The following is a 22,330-nucleotide window of genomic DNA, read 5'->3' on the forward strand; positions in this document are numbered from 1 at the left end:
AGAGAGAGAGAGAGAGAGAGTTTCATGCTTTGTACTGCTGTTGAGATCGTGTGGTATGTGTTTGTGTTTTTGGTTTTCCATGAGAGAGAGAGAGAGAGAGAGAGAGAGAGAGAGAGAGAGAGAGAGAGAGAGAGAGAGAGAGAGAGAGAGAGGGTGTAATTGGTGGATGTTTTGGTTTTCCATGAGAGAGAGAGAGCGAGAGAGAGAGAGAGAGAGAGAGAGAGAGAGAGAGAGAGGGTGTAATTGGTGGATGGATGGTTAACGATTGAATTGGCTGTTGGAGAGTTCTGGGTTGTCTACTGGTACAGTTAGAGTTAGTTGTAAAGATCAGAGTTCTGAGAAGTCAGTCTGTAATCAGAGCCTGTGATGGTCAGTAGTGTCGGCAGCAGTCTGTGAAGAGTGTTGAAGGCATTGATGGTCACTTGAATTGTGTGTTATTGGTTTGTTGTTAAGTTGATATTGTTTGCTTTAGAGTTGTTGTGCCTGTGTTGTTGGGTTTGTTGTGCTTGTGAGTTTCTGTTGAGTTGTATGTGAGAATTTGTAGTTGGGATTGTTGTTGTTGGGGAGCTGTTGTGGTTCCTTGGTGTAGTTGTGAGTTGTTGAGGGTTGTTGTTGGTGAGCTGTTGTGATTTCTTGTTGTTGGTGGGTGAGTGAGCTGCCTTTTTATGTTGTTTTTTTGTGTTAGTGATTGTTCGTGCTGTGTTTTATTTTTGCTGTGGTTGTAGTCCTTGTTTGTTTGCTGTGTTGTTGAGTTTTGGGGCTGTGGTCCTTGGGTATTGTGTTGATATTGTGTTGTGGTTCTTGGTTGTTGTCTTTGTTGTTGGTTGTGCGTTATGATGGCCGTGTCCAGTGGACAGCACAGCTCCTCACCCTGAGTGTGTCAAGAAGTAGTAGTTAGTAAGTACGTGTGTTTTGAGTTTTTGTTTTTGTTTTTGGGTTTGTGATCACGCCACAACTCTAGAAGGTCCGGGACTGCTGTGCAAACTAAAATGGTGCTATGAGCATCCCAGAGAGATTTCGACAAGACCTGAACTTGTTGACGACCTCCCTTACCATCTCGAACAACGGGAAGGCATAAAAGTCTTTGTCTGACCAGTCTATCAACACTGCATCTGTTCTCCATGCAAGAGGGTCCGGGGCTGGCGAGAAGTATAATGGAAGATGGTGGTTTTTGGTGGCTGCAAACAGATTCAGAACAGGCCTTCCCCACAGTTTCCCCAAAATCTAGCCATACAAGCGGGTCTAATGACTACTCTGTGGGGAGAACTTGTTTTTGGCAACTCAGTTAGTCTGCTAACACGTTGAATTTACCATGGATGAAGCTGGTCATAATTCTTGTTTGGTTTTGATCTGCCCATAAGGTAAGGGCTCTTAATGCCTCACAAAGGGTGAATGAATGTGTTCCCCCTTCTTTCCTAATATAAGACAATGCCAAAGTATTGTCTGAGTGGACCGTCACCGTCTTGTTGAAAACTTCCACTGCAAAAGCCTTCAATCTTTTAAGTTTGTGCCACTTCCTCTGTTCTGTGGTCTAAATTCCAGAGATTTCCTTGTCCCCCAGGAGAGTCCCCTAACCTAGGTCGGAGTGTCTGAATAAACCAATAGGTCGGGGCTCAGAGGAAGGAGTGACTTCCCTTCCAAAAGTCTCTTGACCTCCACCAAAGCAGGTCCTCTTTGATCTCTAACTGGGAACACAAACAAGTCTGGATGTTTCTTTCTCTCCCAACTGATCCTGGGAAAGATTTGCAGGTTCCCAATGTGTTGCCTTCCCAAGGAAATGAACTGTTCCATGGATGAGTGTGTTCCCAGTAGGCTCATCCAATTGTTCAAAGAACAGGACTGAAGGGAGAGAAATTTTTCTACTTTCTGAAGACAAATCTCAATATTTTGGGGGAGGGAAAAACCCAAAAAGTCAGAGAGTTTATCCTCATCCCCAAATATATCATCTCCTGAGATGGAATTAGTTGCAATTCCTGAAGATTTATTAAAAGGCTCAGGTCTTGGGGTAAAAGAAGGGTCTTTCGAAATTCCTCTGTACATTTTTCCTTCGACTGGGACTGACTAAGTCAATTGTCCAAACAGAGCAAAATATTTATCCCTACAAGGGAGCTAGAATATGTGTGAACACCTGGGGACCATGGACAGACCAAAGCAAAGGTCTCTGAATTGACATTGGTGGGGGTTCCATTCCTGATGGGGTGACGATAAGCGAAACCCGCCATTAACCAAAACTTGGCAATTTATGGCACCATTGTGGCACTTATGGCACCTCTGTTAGGTATCTTAAGGCGCCATAAGGCACCTTATGGCGCCAATAACCAGAACTCGGCCTGTTATGGTGCCAAAAATCGCAGATTTTGTCTAGCACCATAAAACTGGATTGCCAATAATTTAGTCTGACAATAACCAGGGACTGCCTGTACCTTGTTCTGAAACACGAACTTTAGAAACCTCCTTGAGTGCAGGTGGACTGGGACATGGAAGTAAGTGTCCCAAATGTCGATTGAGATCATCCAATCTTCCTGGGAAGTGGATGATAAGATGGTCTGGTTCATTTCCATTTTAAATTTGGTTTTCTGGATATACAAATTCAACACACTTACATCCAGAACAGGCCTCCAGCTCCTCGAGGCCTTGGGGACTCCGAAAAGTCAACTGTATAATACCAAGAGTGAGTGTCCTCTACTACTTTGATGGCTCTCTTCTCGAGAAGAGGGCCAAGAACCTCTCCGATGCTACCAAGTAGGCTGTCAAAAGTTACTGGTCAAGGAAGGCTTTTGCTTGAATGTCATTGAATATCCCTCTCTTGCCCCTTTGGCTTTCCAAAACTACCATATGTGGAGGAGCCTGGCTCCCACTGGAGTACAGAGGACGAGACTTTTTGATGGTTCGAGAAGCAACATGGACATTTCCCCGAGATCTGGGGAAGCCCCTTTCTTTACCTCTTCCTCGAAAGGGGTATGGCTATATAGGATAGGTCGTACGGACACCAAAAGAAGGGCATCTCTAGGATGTCTTGTAGACTGGGCAAGATCTTGAGTTGATTTTTTCTGAAGGAGGAGAGAAGAGAAGGGTGGACTTCTGTGAACGGGTCGCTTCTTTTTAAAAATTCCTAGAGCAAAATGGGAAGCTTGTTAAGACAAGAAATAACTCCCAAAAAATCAGAGATGATATCTTCTGATACTGGAAAAAATTCCTTAATTTTACATGCCAGGGCTCCTACCATCCAGTTCTGATGTTGAGAACATGGTCTTAGCAGAGGTAAAGGCAGACCCCTGTGAGGAATCTATCAGGCAAGAGAAGTCCCCCCTGAGAGGAAGCAGACAACCCCAGAGTAGGAACTTCCCCTGTTGTGTAGAAAGATTTACGAGGAAGCCTGGAAGGAGGGAAACTAAAGGTGGCTTTCCCTGCTCTCTCTTCTCCGAGAACCATCCGTTCAACCCCTCTTAAAGCCGTCTTAGCAGAAGAAGAAAGCACCACTTTCAGGAGTCTTGTAGAGCCCATTGTCTCATTATCCAGGAACATCACTAGAATATATTGAAGTAATGAAGCATACGCAGGAGGGGTGCTCTAGTCCAACTCCTTGTCCTGATCCAAAGAAACTGGAGACAAATCTGCAGGGAGTTGAGAAGGCGATGGGGTTTTCTTAGCCAAACCCAAGATGTTATCCAACTGGCGCTGAATCGCCATTAACGAACGGTCTAATACAGCAGGGGCTTGGAAACCCCAAAGCTGGGTAGGTGCCATTGCCGTCACACTATGGGAGATGGTGCCAAGAGTTTAGAAGACGGAATAGGAGGCTCAGCACTGAAAGATACTCAGAGGCCGACTGGCGCTCAGAAATCACACTAAAAACAGGATAAAGGTTGATAAAAACCTATTAGGCACTGGCCAATGTATACAGGCACCAAGGGGTGTTCCGTCGCCAGAAAGAATTCTGGCGCCACCGGGAGATCTAGCGTCACTGAGTGATCTGACATCATTGGGCGATGTGACACCAATAGGCACTTCCTAGACACCAATAGGCACTTCCTAGTACCTGTAGATCACTCAGAAAGCACTGGGGACTCTGACACTAACAGGCGCTCATGAGCTGCTGAGTGTGTAGATGCAAGGTGAACACTAGGCACCTTAAACGTCCCAGGTGCTAAGGAATGACAAGGAGCACACAAGGAGAAGAATCTGGAGCCAATGGATGCTTGGAAATCTTCCTGGGTGCAGAAGCACAAACAGGAGCATTGGCCTAATGCTCAACAGACGATTTCCTTGAGGAAGAAGTTTTTCTGAGAGGAAGAATGCTTAGACAACAAAAAAAGTCCTTCTGCATGAAGGGTGCTGATCTTGCGACAGTTCACTGAACCTTTTAGGAGGCACTGGAGAATAGGAATCACCCCTTATTTGTCTTTTCAGAGGATGAGATTTGTCAGCAAAGCGCCTCTGGTGCCTGGGGCTAGATTCTCCAGAACTAGACAAAACGACAAATGCAGAAGCTAAAAACCTTGAGCAGGGAAATCCACGAATGCCCGGGTGCATGCGTTGATGGGGATGTGGAGACTCTGTAGAATCCTTATCCAGAAATACACACACAAGCACTCTCTAAAAGAAAAGAAAAACGGGCACAAATAAACTGGCTTGGAAGGAGAGCAAAACTATGGTAGCTCACTCTCCAAGGCAGTTAAGAAAAGAATAAAGCTTTCACGAGGTAGTGCATGGTCTCTAACCAGCTATCACTTTGTGCGTGCAGGAGTTGCCAGATCTCACAGACTCCTTGCTTACAATCTTTGATTGTTTTTAACCGGTTACCAGCTGGCGCTTTCCAGCGGTGCTCTGTCAGAACCTGGGATACAACAACAGGTACGACCGAGGGGCTGACTGCCCGTGGGCAGACCCCACCGACCTCCCTTGTGCTACCAGTATGCCTAGTTCCAGGTTAGGGGAGTATGCCAGGGACCTTTGCCTAGGAGAATTGGTGGGATGGGAAGCCACCTGCTCCACTGCACCTGCACTACTAACACCATCACTCTTATCAGCAACTTTGTCCATAAGGACCTTACCTGACATGCCTAATTGGAACCCATGGCATTCAACATCATACTAAATTTCTGATTAACCCTCAACGCGAGGCTGGCAATGGGGTTGGGTTCGGGAGTAAGGAAGCCAAGGTGAGGAGAGGGTGGTACAGTTTAAGAAATCGGAATGGAAGGAACAGACATAGAATCAGTAACAGACATCAACCATAGCCTGACTTGCTAATGTCTTCTTACTACTAGCCCTAGAGCTGCTTTCCTTTTGCTGTCCCTTTCTTACTTATTAATATGGCTAGTCATAGTCTTCCACATTTTACTGTCCCACTGCTCACATTCAAGATAAGTCAACTGAGGAGAACAAATTGACCCCTATATTTGTGTACATAGAATGCAGATCATAACAAACTTTAATAAACCTAGTATTGCAGTCTTTGCTACAATACCTAACACCAAGAACTAGAGTTGGACATGGCTGACAAGACTAAGGCTAACAAAGTCTAATAGTCAAAATTGTGAAATAAAAGTAAAAAATCAGTAAATGTGTTAAGTGCCTGGCAGTACACTACCTAAATATGCCAAAACAGCTACCAAAAGCAAGAGTACTTCACCAATTGTAGCAACTATGACCAACTGAGAAGTAAACATAATACCCAAATTTGCTGCTGCTAATCAGTCACCGTCATCAGCCAACAGAAACAACTGATCTTTGTGCTAAGTTGGTTCCTCTCTACCCTGAAGGGGGGGCAGTTTAGTCACCTAGCCAAAACAAAAGCGGTCCTACCATGAATGTCAAAATTCTAGGTGCTGACAGAAGTGAAACTATACCTATATACGTAATTACTTGGGAAGTTATTTATATAAAACCCGTTTTTTGAAAGCATAACCATTTTGTCCTTAACGGAGCTTACAAAAGAAATTGACAGGTGACAAAATGGCTTAGCTCCTAATAAATCCCAACAACCCATACAAATTCTTGGTACAAAGTATAGTCACAGATTATTAACCATTTTCTTTACTCCGGATACCCATTATGGTTTGCAATAAAGAACATAAAACAACACATGTGGTTCTATGGTGACTTACCTAATTATGGCAAGTCTAGCTGCAGGATTATTGTAAATTCTCCAATTTAGGAATAATGCCTCTAATTACCAAGAAAGTTAACGATGTACTACTCACCTTTTGGATGTTCTACAACTTAGGGGAAGAGTAAGGGTTTGCCTTTTTAATAAGAGAAACTAGAATGATTCTCAGCCCATGAAGAGAAAATGGTTTGTTTGTACTAGGATGTATATTTCAAGAGTGATTTGAAAAATTAAACATTCCATACCATGCATACTGTACTTACTTTGATGATCCTCTACTATTTGCTGGAGTGGGCGCTGGTCTTTTCCTTGACGGCTGCAATTGCTGCTTTACCAGATCACCTAATTTCCCCTGCTCAGTTAGCATAGCCAAAAATGTTATAATAAACTGATCGTAGTTGTGAGTTCTTCTGCTATCATCTACCTGGTGATACAAAATGGGAAAAAATAAGAACTAGATAGGTGAATATGTAATTTTTAAAAAATAAAATGGATTTTTCCGATAAAACATTTTTACATAGCCACTAGTACATCTACAAAAATCCTCAGACACTCCACATACGGGAGAAAGAAAGATCTTCCACTCCCTCTAAGTCAGCATATACATACAGAGTTCAACATCTTTGAGAGGGAAATGTCTCACTGCTTTTCTTGTTTAATTTGCTACCATAATTGAATTGAATATAGAATCTAGACCAAGGGCCAAGCACTAGGACCAATGAGGTCATTCAGTGTTGCAACAGAAATTGACAGTAAGAAAGTATGAAAGGTGTAACAGGAGGAAAACCTCACAGTTTAACTATGAATAAATTGTTATGAGAGGGTGGAAAGTAGGATGGAAGGAGGCAGAGCCAAAGGAATGAAAGGGGTTGCAAATTCCCATACCAGAGAACTTAGGGACTAAAGGAAGACAAAGGAAAAAAGTTTTTAATGCTAAAAAAATAACTTTTTAAAAAATATATCTCTTTATTCACAAAACATTAATTCTACATACATTGAATAGCCCTTTAGGTGGGAGAAGCTTGAGCTTCTCAGCATTCTTTGACCTGAAGGAAGTTCAAAAGTAATGGAAAATTTGACTGCCATTAAATGCCCATGGCAAAGGAAAGGGCACTTGATTCCCAATTTTGGCATGGGAAGCTGAATACGTATTACTAAATCTCTTGAAAGAAGTCTTCTTCTTTTGATTATTAATCCCACTGTATAGCAGGGTCGGCTGCTCGAATCAACTTTTTCCATCTAGTGTTTCAATGTCTTGCATCTTCCCCCAGTCCCACCTCACCCATATCCCTCCTCACCACATCCATCCATTCGATCTGCTGATGGCCCACACTCCTCCCCATCACTGGCATGTTCTTAGCTCTCTTGATTGGTTCCACCTCCTCTCATCTCATTACATGGCCATAGTATCTCACACGAGCTTCTCCAGCCTTCTCCTTTAAATTACATATACCACACATTCTTCTTATATCTTGACTCTCCCCTCCTTTCCAGTAGTGATATTCCAGCAATCCATCTCGCCCTCCTCATCTAGGTTCTTTCCAACAGTCCCTCCTCTTTCCTCTTAAGTGCCCAAGTTTCAGCCCATATAACAGTAGAGGCCTAATAACTTATAAAAGGGACTTTGACGAAGGAAAAATCTATTTCTGGGCAAGGGCCTGTGTCGCCCAGTGAAATGTCCCTTTAGCACACATTTCTAAGGTATAAATATTGCTATAATACCAGAGAAAAAAGCTAATATGGAAATGCCAGAGTATTCTGGCTCGCTCACCTTATTTAAGGTGTCGGTATGGTTTCTGGGGCGAGTGAAACCACCACCAGAGATCCTTTGCCATTTAGATTCATCCTTCTTCAATATCCCTCATCTACAGAGGAGCCGACCTAAGGCCCACTACCCGCTACCGTTACGGCTAGTGTCTCTGACGTCATTCCTGCAGATAGCACCCAAGCTTGGGCCAAGAAAGGGTGGGGTAAAAGGAAAGGGTGGGATTTCACTGGGCAACACAGGCCCTTGCCCAGAAATAGATTTTTCCTTCGTCAAAATCCCTTTTCTGGGCTCAGCCTGTGTCGCTACGTGAAATAGTACCAGAGAAATGGCCATACAAGCTTGGGAAAAAAGGAAGCACACAAGTAACATATATGATAATCAAAATCAATTAAGGCTAATTGCTATAACCTAGATATAAGGTTACAAAACAAGTAACAACAGAACAATTGGAACCTTAATGCTAAACCAAAATACAAAACATAACAGTTACTTAAGAGTACATAATAAGGCTTAAATGCAAATTGTGACTAATCCTAGATACAAACAAAAGGAAACATCACAAGTATATACAATATGTGGCATCCGAGGTACAATATGGCTACATTGACGACTGAGCTACGGCAAGAATGCTAGCGAGGCAGGTAGGAAAGAGAGATATAAAGTACACTACTTACTACTAGTTAAGCAGTGTCAGGGGAAACTGTGTTTCCGGCTGCCACTGCTGGAAATTTAAGGGCTTCTAAGGACTTAAGATAATGGCGCTTGAATACTGTCGGAGATTTGCAGCCTGTGTATTTCTTCAGATCATCAAAATTCATGTGTTGAAAATAATTAATAGAGGTAGCTACTGCCCTAACATCACATACCCGTGGGAAGGACTGCAGGTTGGCTTGTTTTATGAAGTATAAAATCTGTTGCCTAATTCCTTTTAATAAACAGAGGGCCTGAAGATCGTAGGGCAGTTCTACTTAGATATGCTTTTAGTGAAGTAACTGGACATAAGGACGGGTCCTGTGGTAGTGGGAGAATTTTCCATGGGGCCCATCTAACCAGTGGGTCTTCATTCTTAGCCAGAAATTGGCGATCTGGAGAAAGTAACACTTCTCCTGAAGGGGGAAACTCAATATGACCTGATTCTCTAGATAGAGCCGACAGTTCGGAAATCCTGGCTCCTGAGGCCAGACTTAACAGGAATAATGTTTTCCTCAGGGAGCTATATAGTCACGAGTCATTATTAGTGTCCGAGGCCAATTTAAGGACATCATTTAAAAACCATGACACAGACTTGGGTCTCTCAGATGGTCTGAGTCCAGCGCAGGCCTTGGGGATGGATGAAAAATATGAATCTGTCAGATCTATTTAGAATCCAAACTGGAAGATCTTCTTAAGGGCAGACTTAGTAGTAGTAATAGTACTAGCTGCTAAACCTTTCTCAAACAGTGTCCTGAAAAAGGATATGGTCAGATTCGTGGTCATGGTTTGTGCATTAGAGTCCCTCAGGAATACAGCTAGATTTTTAACTGCTGAATCATATTGACGCAAAGTCGATTCCCGTTTATCAGATTCTAAGAATAAGATGCATCTCTTTGTGCTGCAAACTTCATGAAGTCCATAAAGTTAGGGCTTTCTGAATTCCTGAGGAAGCGAACACAGTCCGTATTTGCACTAGTTGTGATAGTTTGGGATTGGGAATCCATTGAGGTCGGAGTCCCAATTCCAGTAGAAGTGGGAACCAATTGCTCTTGGGCCAATTGGGGGCTACTAGAGCAATGTGGCCTTTGAATGTCCTGAGTTTGTTCAGGACTTTCAAGAGAAGATTCACTGGAAGAAAGAGGTAAATCTTCTTCCACACATTCCAGTCTATAGCCATGGTGTCCGTGGCATAGGCCAGAGGGTCCAGGTTGGGGGCCACATAACATGGGAGTTTGTGGTTCGACTCGGTGGCGAAGAGATCTACCTGAAGCCCTGGGACTAGTTGACAGATCCAACTGAATGACTCCTTGTCCAGGGACCATTCTGACTCCAGCGGAACTGAGCGTGATAGCGCACCCGCTACCACGTTTCTTACGACCGCTAGATGAGTGATGGACAGGTGCCATTTGTTCCTATCTGCTAGTGAAAATATGGCTATCATGACATGGTTCACGGGGCTCGACTTGGAGCCTCCCCCGTTGATGCAGTGAACTACTACTGCACTGTCCAGCACCAGCTTGATATGAGATTTCTTGGCTGGATGAAGCTTTTTCAGGGTGAGGAACACTGCCATAGCTTCCAGTACATTGATATGAAGCTGGCGGAATGGTAGGGACCAGGTTCCCTGTACCTTTTTGTACTGTGAGTAGCCTCCCCAGCCACTTAGTGATGCATCTGTGTGGATCACTAAAGCCGGCGGAGGGAATTGGAGCGGAATTGTCTTTGACAAATTCTTGATCTCCGTCCACAGGCGGAGTCTCTTTCATAAGATCGCTGGGATAGGGGCTAGTTTGTCCCGGGATCTGTTGTTTGCTCTTCAATGCCAAACCCGGTTTATGTCCTTTAGTTTGGCTTTCAGAAGAACGTCCGTTACTGAAGCAAATTGGAGAGAACCTAAGATTCTTTCTTGGTTCCTCCGGGACGTCTGCTTGCACTTGAGAAATTGTCTGGTTGCTTTGGCTATTTCTCTTCTCTTCAATGGCGGAATTGATAGTGTGGGAGTTTAACTCCCATTGAATCCCTAACCACTGGAAGCGGGACTCCGGTGTTAGCCGGGACTTGGTTCTGTTTATCTGGAAGCCCAGATGTTCCAGAAACCAGATTACTTTGACCGTTGCTATGCGACATGCTTCGATGCTTGTGGCCCACACGAGCCAATCATCCAGATAAGCTACTAGCATTACAGTATTCCTTGAGACCTTAGTTCTTGAACAACTGTCTCCGCTAGTTTTGTAAATATCTTGGGGGCTACGTTGAGCCCGAATGGCATTACTTTGAAAGAAAAGGCCTGATTTCCTAGTTTGAAGCCTAGAAATGGACGGAAGTGTCTTGCTACTGGAACACGATAGTAGGCATCTGTAAGATCTATAGAGGTGGTGACGGCCCCACGGGGAAGTAAGGTCTGCACCTGTGAAACGGTCAGCATCCGGAACTTGTCGCAAAGAATGAATAAGTTCAGACGGGAAAAGTCTAGAATTATTTTTCGCTTGTTTGAGCCTTTCTTTGGCACGCTGAACAAGCGACCTTGAAATTTTAAATGCTTGACTCTTGACACTACTCCTTTTTGAAAGTTTCTTGAGAGTACTCTACCAATTCCGCTGTTGGTTGCTGATAAAAGGTGTTGGATGGAGGGGGACCTTTGAGCCAACTCCATCCTAGACCTTTGGACACTATGCTTAGGGCCCATTTGCTGAACCTCCAATGGTGACGAAAGAGGAACAGTCACCCTCCTACCTGGGGATCCTCACTGGTTTGAGGAAGGGCGTGCACCACGTCCTCCTCGTGAACCCTTGCCTCGGTTGGAGGCTCTTCCGCCGCCCCGTTGATGGAAGGCGCCTCTAGCTCTGCTACCCCTGCCAAACCTGTTGAAGGGCTGAAAGGACTGGCTTTCAAACACTGGGTTGTAGGCAGGGGAGACAGTGTAAGAGGTCGAAGCCTGTGCCTGTTGCGGCGATTGTGTAAGCAGCACAAACTGCTGTTGAGGCTGCGACTTAGAAGTTGAAGGTTGCGGTACTTGTGATACCGGAACCGCTTGTACTAGAGTCTGCTGTTGAGGAGCCTGGAAAGGCTGGAATTTCCTAGGCTTCTTTTTCGCCTTGGGATTCGATCCAGTGGACTCCGGTTTACGTTTGGAGACCAGTCCCCAGCGAACCCTTAGACTCTGGTTAAACCTGACTGCCTCGCAGTGAACTTCGTTCACTACAGAGGCCGGGAAGAGGTCAGAGCCCCAAATGGATGAGGCTAAAAGCTTGTTAGGCTCATGGCGGATCGTGGCCTCCGCCAGTACATGTTTCCTGCAATTTCGTCTAGCTATGACGAAATCATACAAGTCACATTGCATTGAGTACAAAAGTGACTTGGCAATGATCTTGAATAACGGCTCTTCTCCGTAGATTAGAGCCGATACTTCGGTCATAACTAGCGACTTGAGGGACCTGCACAGCCTCATCCTGGCGTCATACTCAGTCTGGATGAGGTTGTCTGACAGCCTGGGCAATCTCTCGCTGAATAGTGATGGCGCAGTCCGGTTTCAGCTTACCCACCGAAAAGGTGGCCGGAAGATCTACCCAGTGGTCATCAGTTCCGGGGAGCAGGAGGGGAGTCGGTTCTGTCTCCCGGAGCTGGGGCATGGGTTCGTCCTTCATCGCAGCTTGCAGAGTCAATTTTGCCACCTTCGATGTGAACGGGATGGGTGTATCCTCGTCCACAGTGAAGATCGTGAAGGGGCTCTTAAATGCAGTAACCTTGGTATTGATACACTGCCACTCCTCCAGGTTACGCAACCATGCCTGCTGCGCCTGATCCCAAGAAAGAATTACAGTCTCTTTCGGGACCTTGTCTTCCCTTCTCATAGCTGTTTCTGTGAGGCGGACATAGCCTATGAAAGGGGGCTGTAATCCTTGCGGATGGAACTCGAAGTCCTCAATCCTTCGAGTTCCGCAGCCCTCGATCGTCAGCATGCCGTCCACATAAGGAGCATAAGAAGCCACCCTCCAAGGGTTGTTCGGGGTAAAGGCAGGAAGGGTAGACGAGTCCGGCATCAGCAAGCTCTGAGCTGCCAGGCCGGACTATGGAAGTCCTGTCAAAGCATTTTCCCGGAGACCTGCAATGAGGTTCTCCTGGGTAACCAATCTGTCCGAGATAGCCCGGATAGACAGACCTGACTCCTCTAGAGAAGATGAGAGTTGCACAAACATCTCTTGAAACTTGGATTGTACCAAGTTCCCGACCATGCTACCCATCTGCTGCATAATATTGGCCGAAATATTTGCAGAGAAGGTGTCTGGGTCAAAGGGGGAAGGTTCTACCTTCTCCTTAAGAGTCCTGGGTCTGGCTCCTTTTGAGGTGGATGCCTCAGGGTTGGAGGGGAAGGGCTGAGCCCTCTCCTTAGAAGACTTAACCTCGACCCTTTAGAGTAAGAAGTCAGCTTAGCCTTATCAGCTCTGGGATGGTGAGCCGGAGACTTACGGGCAAGGCTGGTACCTGACTTCTTTGACAGGGACTTCTGCAGCGTTTTAAAGTCTCGCTTGCCTTTGACTTTAGGGATCACCAAGGCGGACTTCGGTCTGACCGACTGAAGCCCCCCGGTGAATCCCTGGAAAGAGGTTGAAGTAGAAGGGGAAGAAGCTCTAGATGGGCTCAAGGAAAGCCCTTGAGCCCCTACAGTACCTGCCTCACTCACATTCTTACCTGTGCCCATGCCTTCCACATTCATGGGCTCGAGGTCTAGGTCCAGGGCAGCTACTTCCTTCGCGACCTCCTGTGCCATGAGATCCTTCTCTCCTATTGGACAGCATCCCTCCCATCATGCGTAAACGTACGTATACGTGGTGGCGTGCCTACCTCGTCCACTTCGTACCAACATCGTTATCGTACGCATGCGGTATTCGTTCGGTCTAACGATTTCGTTTAGTGATTTCGTTGCAGTATACGTACTTTATCGTGTTGTGCGAAAACTTTATTGTACTTGAACGTAAATTACGTACAAGATATCGTATTCATGGGTCCCAAGAAAGTTGAAATTCACGGAAAGAAGCGAATGCTCTCTTTGGAGACAAAGATGGAGATCATCAAGAAGTATGAACTTGGTATGCGATTGAGTGTGATCGCCAAGGAATACGGCCGAAATCCGTCGACAATAGGCACCATCCTTAAACAGAAGGATGCCATCAAAGCAGCTACACCGTCCAAGGGCATCACTATTTTGTCCAGTAAGAGGACCCACGTGCACGACGAGATGGAACGGCTGCTTCTTGTCTGGATAAAAGACAAAGAAATCGCTGGCGATACGGTAACGGAGACGGCAATCTCCCACAAGGCCAGCACTATTTTTGGCGATTTGATTGCGCAGGCGGAAGACGACGGAGGGGAAGGGACATCAACGCAAACCCCAGACTTCAAGGCTTCGCATGGCTGGTTCGAGAAATTTCGTAAACGAACTGGCATCCATTCGGTGGTGCGGCATGGGGAGGCTGACAGCTCGGACACGAAAGCGGCCGAAGCATTTAAGAAGACTTTCGACGAGATGATGACCAAGGAAGGCTACAGTTCTCAGCAAGTTTTCAACTGTGATGAGACTGGCCTTTTTTGGAAAAAAATGCCTTGTCGGACGTACATCACGGAGGAAGAGAAGAAGCTACACGGGCATAAGCCTATGAAAGACAGGCTTACGCTCGCACTTTGTTCCAACGCCAGTGGGCATTGCAAGGTGAAGCCCCTACTGGTGTATCATTCTGAGACTCCTTGAGCCTTCAAGGCCCACAAAGTGCTTAAGGAGAAGCTTCCAGTGATGTGGAGGGCTAATGCAAAAGCCTGGGTAACGAGGCTTTTGTTCACCGAGTGGGTAAATCTGTGTTTCGGCCCGACAGTGAAGAAATTTTTGGAAGAGAAGAGCCTCCCCCTGAAATGTCTGCTGGTGTTGGACAATGCCCCTTCCCCACACTCCTGGCCTCGAGGAAGATATCCTAGCGGAGTATTCCTTCGTCAAGATTCTTTTTCTTCCGCCCAACACCACCCCTCTCCTCCAGCCCATGGACCAGCAAGTGATAGCGAACTTTAAAAAGCTGTACACGAAACATCTTTTCAAGAGATGTTTCGACATCACCGATACCACAAACATCACCTTCTGTGAATTTTGGAAGGAGCATTTCTATATCGTCATTTGCATCCGACTCATCGATCAAGCTTGGCAAGAGGTTTTGAGGCGAACCTTGAATTCCTCATGGAGGAAACTCTGGCCTGATGCCGTATCCGCCCGAGACTTCGAGGGATTCGACGTGGGCGAAGCTGGTGCTGCAGAGTCAGAAACAGTTGACGATCCCGAAACTGTTTCCCAACCAGATCTTGACGAGATCGTTGCACTCGGCAAGTCCTTGGGGCTGGTCGTCGACGAGGACGACATCAACGACCTTCTCGAGGAGCAACAAGAGGAGCTTACGACGGATGACCTGAAGGAGTTGGAGGCCATGCAACATAACGTCGTTCAAGAGGAGTTCTCTAGCAGCAGCGAGGAAGAGGAGGAGGACCCTATGACAACAGCAGAAATTAAGGATGCTCTAGCTGCTTTTCATAAAGTGCAATCGTTTATAGAAAAAAAAGACACCCCAAAAAGGCTCACACAGCTCGTATGCTTGCGCAGTTCGATGACGTTTGCCTGAGTCATTTCAGGAACATTGTGAAAAGTAGGCAGAAGCAATCTTCCTTGGATCGTTATTTTTTAAAGAGGCCTTTAGCATTGGCAGGAGTAAGCAAAAAGGAAGAACCAAGTGATAAAAAACAGAAAGTTGAAAGCAAAAAGGAAGAACCAAGTGATGAAAAAAAAAACCAGAAAGTTGAAAGCAAAAACAGGAAGAACCAAGTGATAAACAGAAACGTTGAAAGTGGTGAAGTTAATTTTGTAAAAAAAAAAAAAAAAAAAAAAAAAAAAAAAAAAAAAAAAAGCCTACGTAAAAAGAAAAAAGTTTAAAAATCAAAAAAAGGAAAAAAAAAAAAATTTTATTTTAGTTTTTTGTAAAGTTAAGTGTTACAGTTTTGTTAATGTGTTTTGTAAATTTTAGTTTATGTATGTTTTCCTTACAGTGAAGCCTTAAACCAACCCGACACCGCAAGAGATATAAAAGTTTATGCCGCCTCCCACCTGAAATACCTTTCGCGCACAGGTATTTTTTGTTTTGGAGACTGCATCAACCCATCTCATTCTCGGTGGTGTGGTAGTGCTTTTGCCCACACGTAGTCATTATATAAGTCTATCGCATTACCGTGATTCATATACATATATCGAACTACAAATGTCCTTTAATATCTAATTTGCTCTACCTCGGAATTAATATATTTTCATATATGCTTAACCGAGGGGGAATTTATTAACCCTTAAACGCCGACTGGACGTATTTTACGTCGACATTTTTTGTCTCTCGGGTGCCGACTGGACGTATTTTACGTCGACATACAAAAGTTTTTTTAAAAATTCGCGGAAAAATACTTTTAGGCCTACCAGCCGAAAACTCTTGAATCACGCACCTTGGGGGATGCTGGGAGTTCACGGATCAAGGTGTTGTTTTGTTTACAATCGTTACGCAGGCGCGCAAGCGCGAATTTCTTTCTTGCCGCATTAAAAAGTATCTGTGACACATCTCGGAAATTATTTAGTCACTTTGACATAATTTTGTTACCATTTTAAATTAGCCGTTACATGGAGTATTATATATGAAAATGTGCGCATTTTTATGTAAAATACAAAAAAAAAATACTCATGATTGTAGCTTTTATCAGTTTTGAGATATTTTCATATAAATAACGATAAGTGCCAAAATTTCAACCTTCGGTCAACTTTGACTCTACCGAAATGGTCGAAAAATGCAATTGTAAGCTAAAACTCTTATATTTTAGTAATATTCAATCATTTACCTTAATTTTGAAACTAATTGGAAGTCTCTAGCACAATATTTTGATTTATGGTGAATTTATGAAAAAACTTTTTCCTTACGTCCGCGAGGTAACTCTTCCGAAAAAAATCATACATGCGATTGTGGTAATGTTTGCACCATTTTAAATTAGCCGTTACATAAAGTTTTATATATGAAAATGTGCGCAATTTCATGCACAATACAACTAAAAACAACCCATGGTTGTAGTTTTTATCAATTTTGAAACATTTTCATATAAAAAATGATAAGTGACAAATTTTCAACCTTCGGTCAACTTTGACTCTACCGAAATGGTCGGAAAACGCAATTGTAAGCTAAAACACTTATATTCTAGTAATATTCAAGCATTTACCTTCATTTTGCAACAAATTGGAAGTCTCTAGCACAATATTTCGATTTATGGTGAATTTATAAAAAAAATTACATTTTCTTTACGTCCGCGCGGTAACTCTTCCGAAAAAATCATACGTGCGATTGTGGTAATGTTTGCACCATTTTAAATTAGCCGTTACATAAAGTTTTATATATGAAAATGTGCGCAATTTCATGTATAATACAACAAAAAATAGTTGAAGGTTGTAGCCTTTCTCATTTTTGAAATATTTGCATATAAATCACGATAAATAGAAAAAAAACCATGTTCGGTCAAATTTGACTCTACCGAAATGGTCGAAAAATGCAATTGTAAGATAAAACTCTTACAGTCTAGTAATATTCAGTCATTTATCTTCATCGTGAAACAAATTCGAAGTCTCTAGCAAAATATTTAAATTTATGGTGAATTTAAAAAAAAACTTTCCTTCCTTCCCTCCGCGCGCGGATTCTCCGCCACAAATCTCTGAAATGCATAAGTCCCATTCTCGGAATATTTGCTCCGTTTCATATTAGGCATTTCATAGAGTTTTATATATGAAAATGTGCGCAATTTCATGTAGAATAAAACGAAAAATATTTGAAAGTTGTAGCTTTTCTTACTTCCGAAATAATTGCATATAAAAAAATATATATAAAAAAAATTCAACATTCGGTCAACTTTAACTCGTCAGATATGGTCGAAAACTGCATTTGTAAGCTAATATTCTTACAGTATAGTAATATTCAATCATTTGTCTTCATTTTGAAAGAAATTGGAAGTCTCTAGGACAATATTTATATTTATGGTGAATTTTTAAAAAATTTTTGATGTTTACGTCCGCGCGTTACGAATTCATGCATTATTTTGTGATAATATTTTCTCTGTGTTGCTTTTATCGTTTTACAATGTGTTATATACCAAAATGATCGCAATTTAGTGTACATTACAACGAAAAAAAAATAACTTGTTATCTTTAACCGTTTTGCGCACAGCGCGATTTAGATACAATTATATATGAAATTTAGTTTTTGCGCTATCATATATCACATTATTTATATAAGATAATGATAATTTTTTTCATTTCTGATGGTTGCATACTAAACTTCAGGCAATGACAAAAAAAGGAGCCAAAAATGAACTCTTAATCTTAAAAACTAAGCGCGCTGTGATTTTTTGAAAAAAATACTTTTTCCGCTTCCGCGCTCACTCTGAAACGTCTCCGGCACACGGGAGACATTTTTTTTTCTGGGCTCAGCTCGTGTCGGCCTATGAAATATCCTTAAGATCATTATTTCTAGGTAAAATTAATCTAAAATTACCAGAGAAAAACAAAATTAAGAAAATGTCAGTAAAACTGACTCGCTCACTCTATAAAAGAAGTGTCGGTATGTGAATATAGGCGAGTGGGATCACTACCACGAGTCATTCACCATTTAGACCTTCCAACATAAAATCCCCACCAGAGAGAGCTGATACTAAAGGGTGATGCGGCCGCTACTACTACTACTACTGACGCCACGGACAGCAGCGCCCCTAGCGGTCATCCTTAATCATTAGGTTTGCAGCGCTTGAGTGCTTTTTCCTCTCGTGTTGTGTTTTTCGTAATTTTACCTCGTCATTACGATGGAACGTGCAGCTATCGCATCGGCTAAGTTAAGTGCCTCATAAGTAGTATTTTACTGTTTTTTAGTCTTCCAGGGACCAGTATTTTCCTTCTTTATAGGTCATATACGGTCTCCCGGTTGACTCGTGGCGGCTGCAAGCCGCCTCGTGTTAAGATTTCCCTGTCTCCCATACTGGGACATCTTATACTTATGGGCTTACTATATTACGTTCATCGTTTTATTACATCGTTTTTGATAGCTAGGACAGCCCTTTTACCATTTCTCTTAGTTTGGTATTTAGGGCTATACCGTGTTTTTTCTGGCCCAGCATCCCGGCTCTTGCTCTTCATCGGCTACCGCTGGCTCCGAGTAGTCAATGTTCTTCGGAACAGCTTGCCTCCTCCTGGGCTTCTTTCTCTTTTACTAAAAGTGTCTTTTCCCCCTTTACGATGTATTATCAGTGTTATTTAGGGTGTTAGGCTAGCCTAGGTGCATGTACCATGTGTTGGTACAGTCTGGTTCACGTGGCCCCTCCATGGTTGTGTTGCCTATCGCAAGCTTAGGCCACCTGCGATCACGTGTCCCATAGCACCTTACCCTTCCCCTTCCCTCCCTACCAGGTAGGGAGGGGTCTGGGGGACTCCTTGGTTGCCATGACAACCACAGTAGCCTTTCCTCTCTCTCTCTGAGGAGGCCAGGAGCTCCCTCCCAGCTGGGGTACAGGGCGAACACTTGTCTACGACCTTGTTAGTCAGCTGTTGGGTGGGGTAAGTCTACTCTTAGACTTCTTGGTCTTATCACTACTAACACTTAGTTTTTTAAGTTTTAAGCTTTGTACAACCCTGTCTCCGCCGCTAGAAGCTTCATTTCGCCTTCTCTTTCAGGCTGCCGCCGTGAAGGAAGTCGCCTTGGCAAACCCTGAAGGCTTGGGTGGGCGGCTTCTGGGAAGAACGCCGCCAAGGGCCAGCCGTACATTCTCGACAAGAAGCTGGCCGTTCAGATCTTCCCCGGTGGCAAGTCGACCGGCCTATAGTTGACCCCATCTCGGCAGCCCCTCTCATAGCTTCGATACAGCAGGAGGTGCAGCAGCAGGTTCGTCGTCCGTCCCATGCAGGAGCCGGTCCCAGATGTGGCTAACCTGGACCTGAACATCGAGCCTATGGCGGTAGGGGCAGAGGATTTGTTGGTTGAGGTAGGTGTGTCGGGCGCCCAAGGTCTTTCCTTGGGCGCTCCTGGATCTTCTTCTCCTGTCCTTTCTACTGCCTCTTTCCAAGGCTTTACGGGATCTGAGATCCCTGACCGCTCTCCCGCTCTTTCTGTACCCCGAAGGTGAAGGGACAGAGAGAACAGAAGACCCTCCATAAGACGACTTCTAAGAAGTCGTCGTCTTCTTCAGCTAAGAAGTCTACGACTTCCTACGCTGACGCGCGCGGTGAAGGCAAAGCCGAGCTCTTCTTACTCTAAGAGCTCTAGAAGCAAGGCTTCTAAGGAGAAGGCTCGCGCTCCAGCCGAGCCAACGCCTTCTCTGGCATCCACCGCATCCACTCCGTACTCCTGTTGGGGTGGCGGGACCAAGCTCCTTTGATCCCACCACCTTTTCGGCAGTGGTGATGCATGAAGTGGGAGAGATGGTTGGCTCGAGGATGTCCGCCCTCGGGTCTAGGTTTGAACAGATGTTTGCGCAGCTGTCAAACACCATCAATCAGTCTGGCCAATCCATTCAGGATCTCTCTAACAGAGTTAGAGAGCAAGAGGACCATTTTGCTGGACTTTCTCAGGTTCCTCAGCCAAGCTCCCCCGTAGCAGGTACTGTCATTCTGCAGTTACCTCCCTACGAAGCCCCTACCAGCCTTCTCCATGGATAACCCATGGAGAGTGGGCCGCTTATGCTCATTCAAGGACGGCATGATCTCTATCCCGGAGTGTGGAACTCGAAGAATTGAGGACTTTCGAGTTCTATCCTCCTGGACTGACTCAGCCTTTCATTGGGTATGCTAGGCTGACCGTGGCTGCTCTCACTAGAGAGGACAAGATTTCCCGAGAGAACGTGCTGTATAGTAGGGAGCACGCACAGCGGGAATGGGTTCACTGCCTAGAGGATTGGGAGTGTACTAACACTAAGCTCCAAGCTTTCAAGAGTCCTTTCACTATTTTCGCGACAGAGGAGGCGGCTTTCTCTTCCGTTCGCTACCAAAATAGTGGAAGTGACTCTTCAGGCAGTCCTCAAGGATGAGCCCATGCCACAGCTGAGGGAAGCGGAGTCTACTTCTCCGCTCTTCCCAGCCTTTGGAGAATTGTGGGAGAACTTGCCTGCCACGTTCTCGATTGGTAAGCTTAAGCCAGACTGCGCAATGGACCAGTTTGGCGAGAAGCTTCCAAGGCTGCCTGATACCCTGATTCAGGCTGAGTTCGATGCTCGAACTAGATTTGGGAGGTCCCTTAACTCCCTAATCATCACAGAAATGGCTGCCCTGTCTTATGGCACAGAACCTTTATTCAAGATTCTGGCCAAACCTCAGCTCCAGACAGTACAAGCTGATGCTTTCGACTTCTTCCAACCAGCTAGGAGGAACTGCCGAAAGCACGTCTTGCAGGAGGCCACTATCAGGCATGAGCCTAATAGACTCCTGGCTTCCAGCATGTGGGGTGCGGACCTCTTCTCAGAGTCCTCTGTGAACGAGGTGCACCATGAGGCTGCTAGGCTAACCAGAGCCTTAGGGCTAGGTGGGGCATCTCTTCCAAGAAGACAGGAAGAAGGTTCCAGCCTTACCAGAAGCAACAGCAGCAACAGCAGTTTGTTCAGGCCGTCCCAGTTACTCAACAGGGACAGCCGTCTACTTCAAACAGACTCAACCCATCCTCCCTGTTGTCTCCTCAGTCTCAACCGTCAACCTCCTACGCAGTCTCGCCGGCCTTCAACTCTATGTACGAAAGCCAGGCCTACCAGCCTTTAATAGGTTCTCTAGGGGTAGCAGGGCGAGTGGCGGGGGGGCCACTTTCGCCAGCGTTGCACAGGGAGAGCTGCAAGAGGTAGACAATTCAGAGGAGGGCGCGGAGGTCACCCGCCCAACAACAGTGAGGCTCCCCAGGTAGGAGGGAGGCTGTTCCTCTTCCGTCACAGGTGGGGGTTCAGCAAATGGGCACAGAGCATCGTGTCCAAAGGATTGGGTTGGAGTTGGATCAAAGATCCCCCTCCAATCAAATCATTCTATCAGGAACCATCAAAGGAATTGACAGATTATGCAGAGGAACTCCTTCAGAAAGGAGCTATTGCGAGAGTCAAGCATCTAAAATTTCAAGGTCGCTTATTCAGCGTGCCAAAGAAAGGCTCAACAAAAAGAAGGGTAATCTTAGACTTGTCAAAGCTAAACTCTTTCATTCGTTGCGACAAGTTCAAAATGCTCACCATCTCGCAGGTACGGACCTTACTTCCCTGTGGGCCGTCACACCTCCATCGATCTTACAGACGCATACTATCGAATATCCTATAGCCAGGCCACTTCCGTCCATTCCTAGGCTTCAAACTAGGAAATCAGACGTTCTCATTCAAAGTGATGCCCTTCGGTCTGAATGTAGCCCCCAGGGTATTCACGAAAATAGCAGAAGTGGTAGTTCAACAGTTGAGAACTCAAGGGATAATGGTAGCAGCATACCTCGACGATTGGTTGATCTGGGCACCAACAGTCGAGGAATGTCTCAAAGAAGCCACAAAAAAGGTAGTTCAATTTCTGGAACATCTGGGGTTCCAGATAAACAAACGAAATCCAGACTTACTCCAGAGTCTCGTTTTTCAGTGGCTAGGAATCCAATGGGATTTGTCTTCCCACAATCTGTCAATTCCGGTGGTCAAAAGGAAAGAAATAGCCAAGTCTG

The 22,330-nt window shown here is 44.8% G+C and overlaps 1 protein-coding gene across 4 annotated transcripts in view; it reads right to left on the reverse strand.

Annotated features, from left to right (window-relative positions):
• Positions 1–22,330, reverse strand: part of LOC135217863 (ubiquitin carboxyl-terminal hydrolase calypso-like) — a 351,282-nt gene that overhangs the window by 28,398 nt on the left and 300,554 nt on the right. For all 4 annotated transcript variants that reach the window (XM_064253884.1, XM_064253885.1, XM_064253882.1 and 1 more), the window contains exon 14: positions 6,376–6,536. In XM_064253884.1, coding sequence (XP_064109954.1) covers positions 6,376–6,536 — 161 coding nt within the window. The remainder of the gene's footprint in view (positions 1–6,375; positions 6,537–22,330) is intronic.

The sequence above is a fragment of the Macrobrachium nipponense genome, chromosome 9 (genome assembly GCF_015104395.2).
Source record: "Macrobrachium nipponense isolate FS-2020 chromosome 9, ASM1510439v2, whole genome shotgun sequence".
In the NCBI taxonomy this organism is placed as follows: Eukaryota; Metazoa; Arthropoda; class Malacostraca; order Decapoda; family Palaemonidae; genus Macrobrachium; species Macrobrachium nipponense.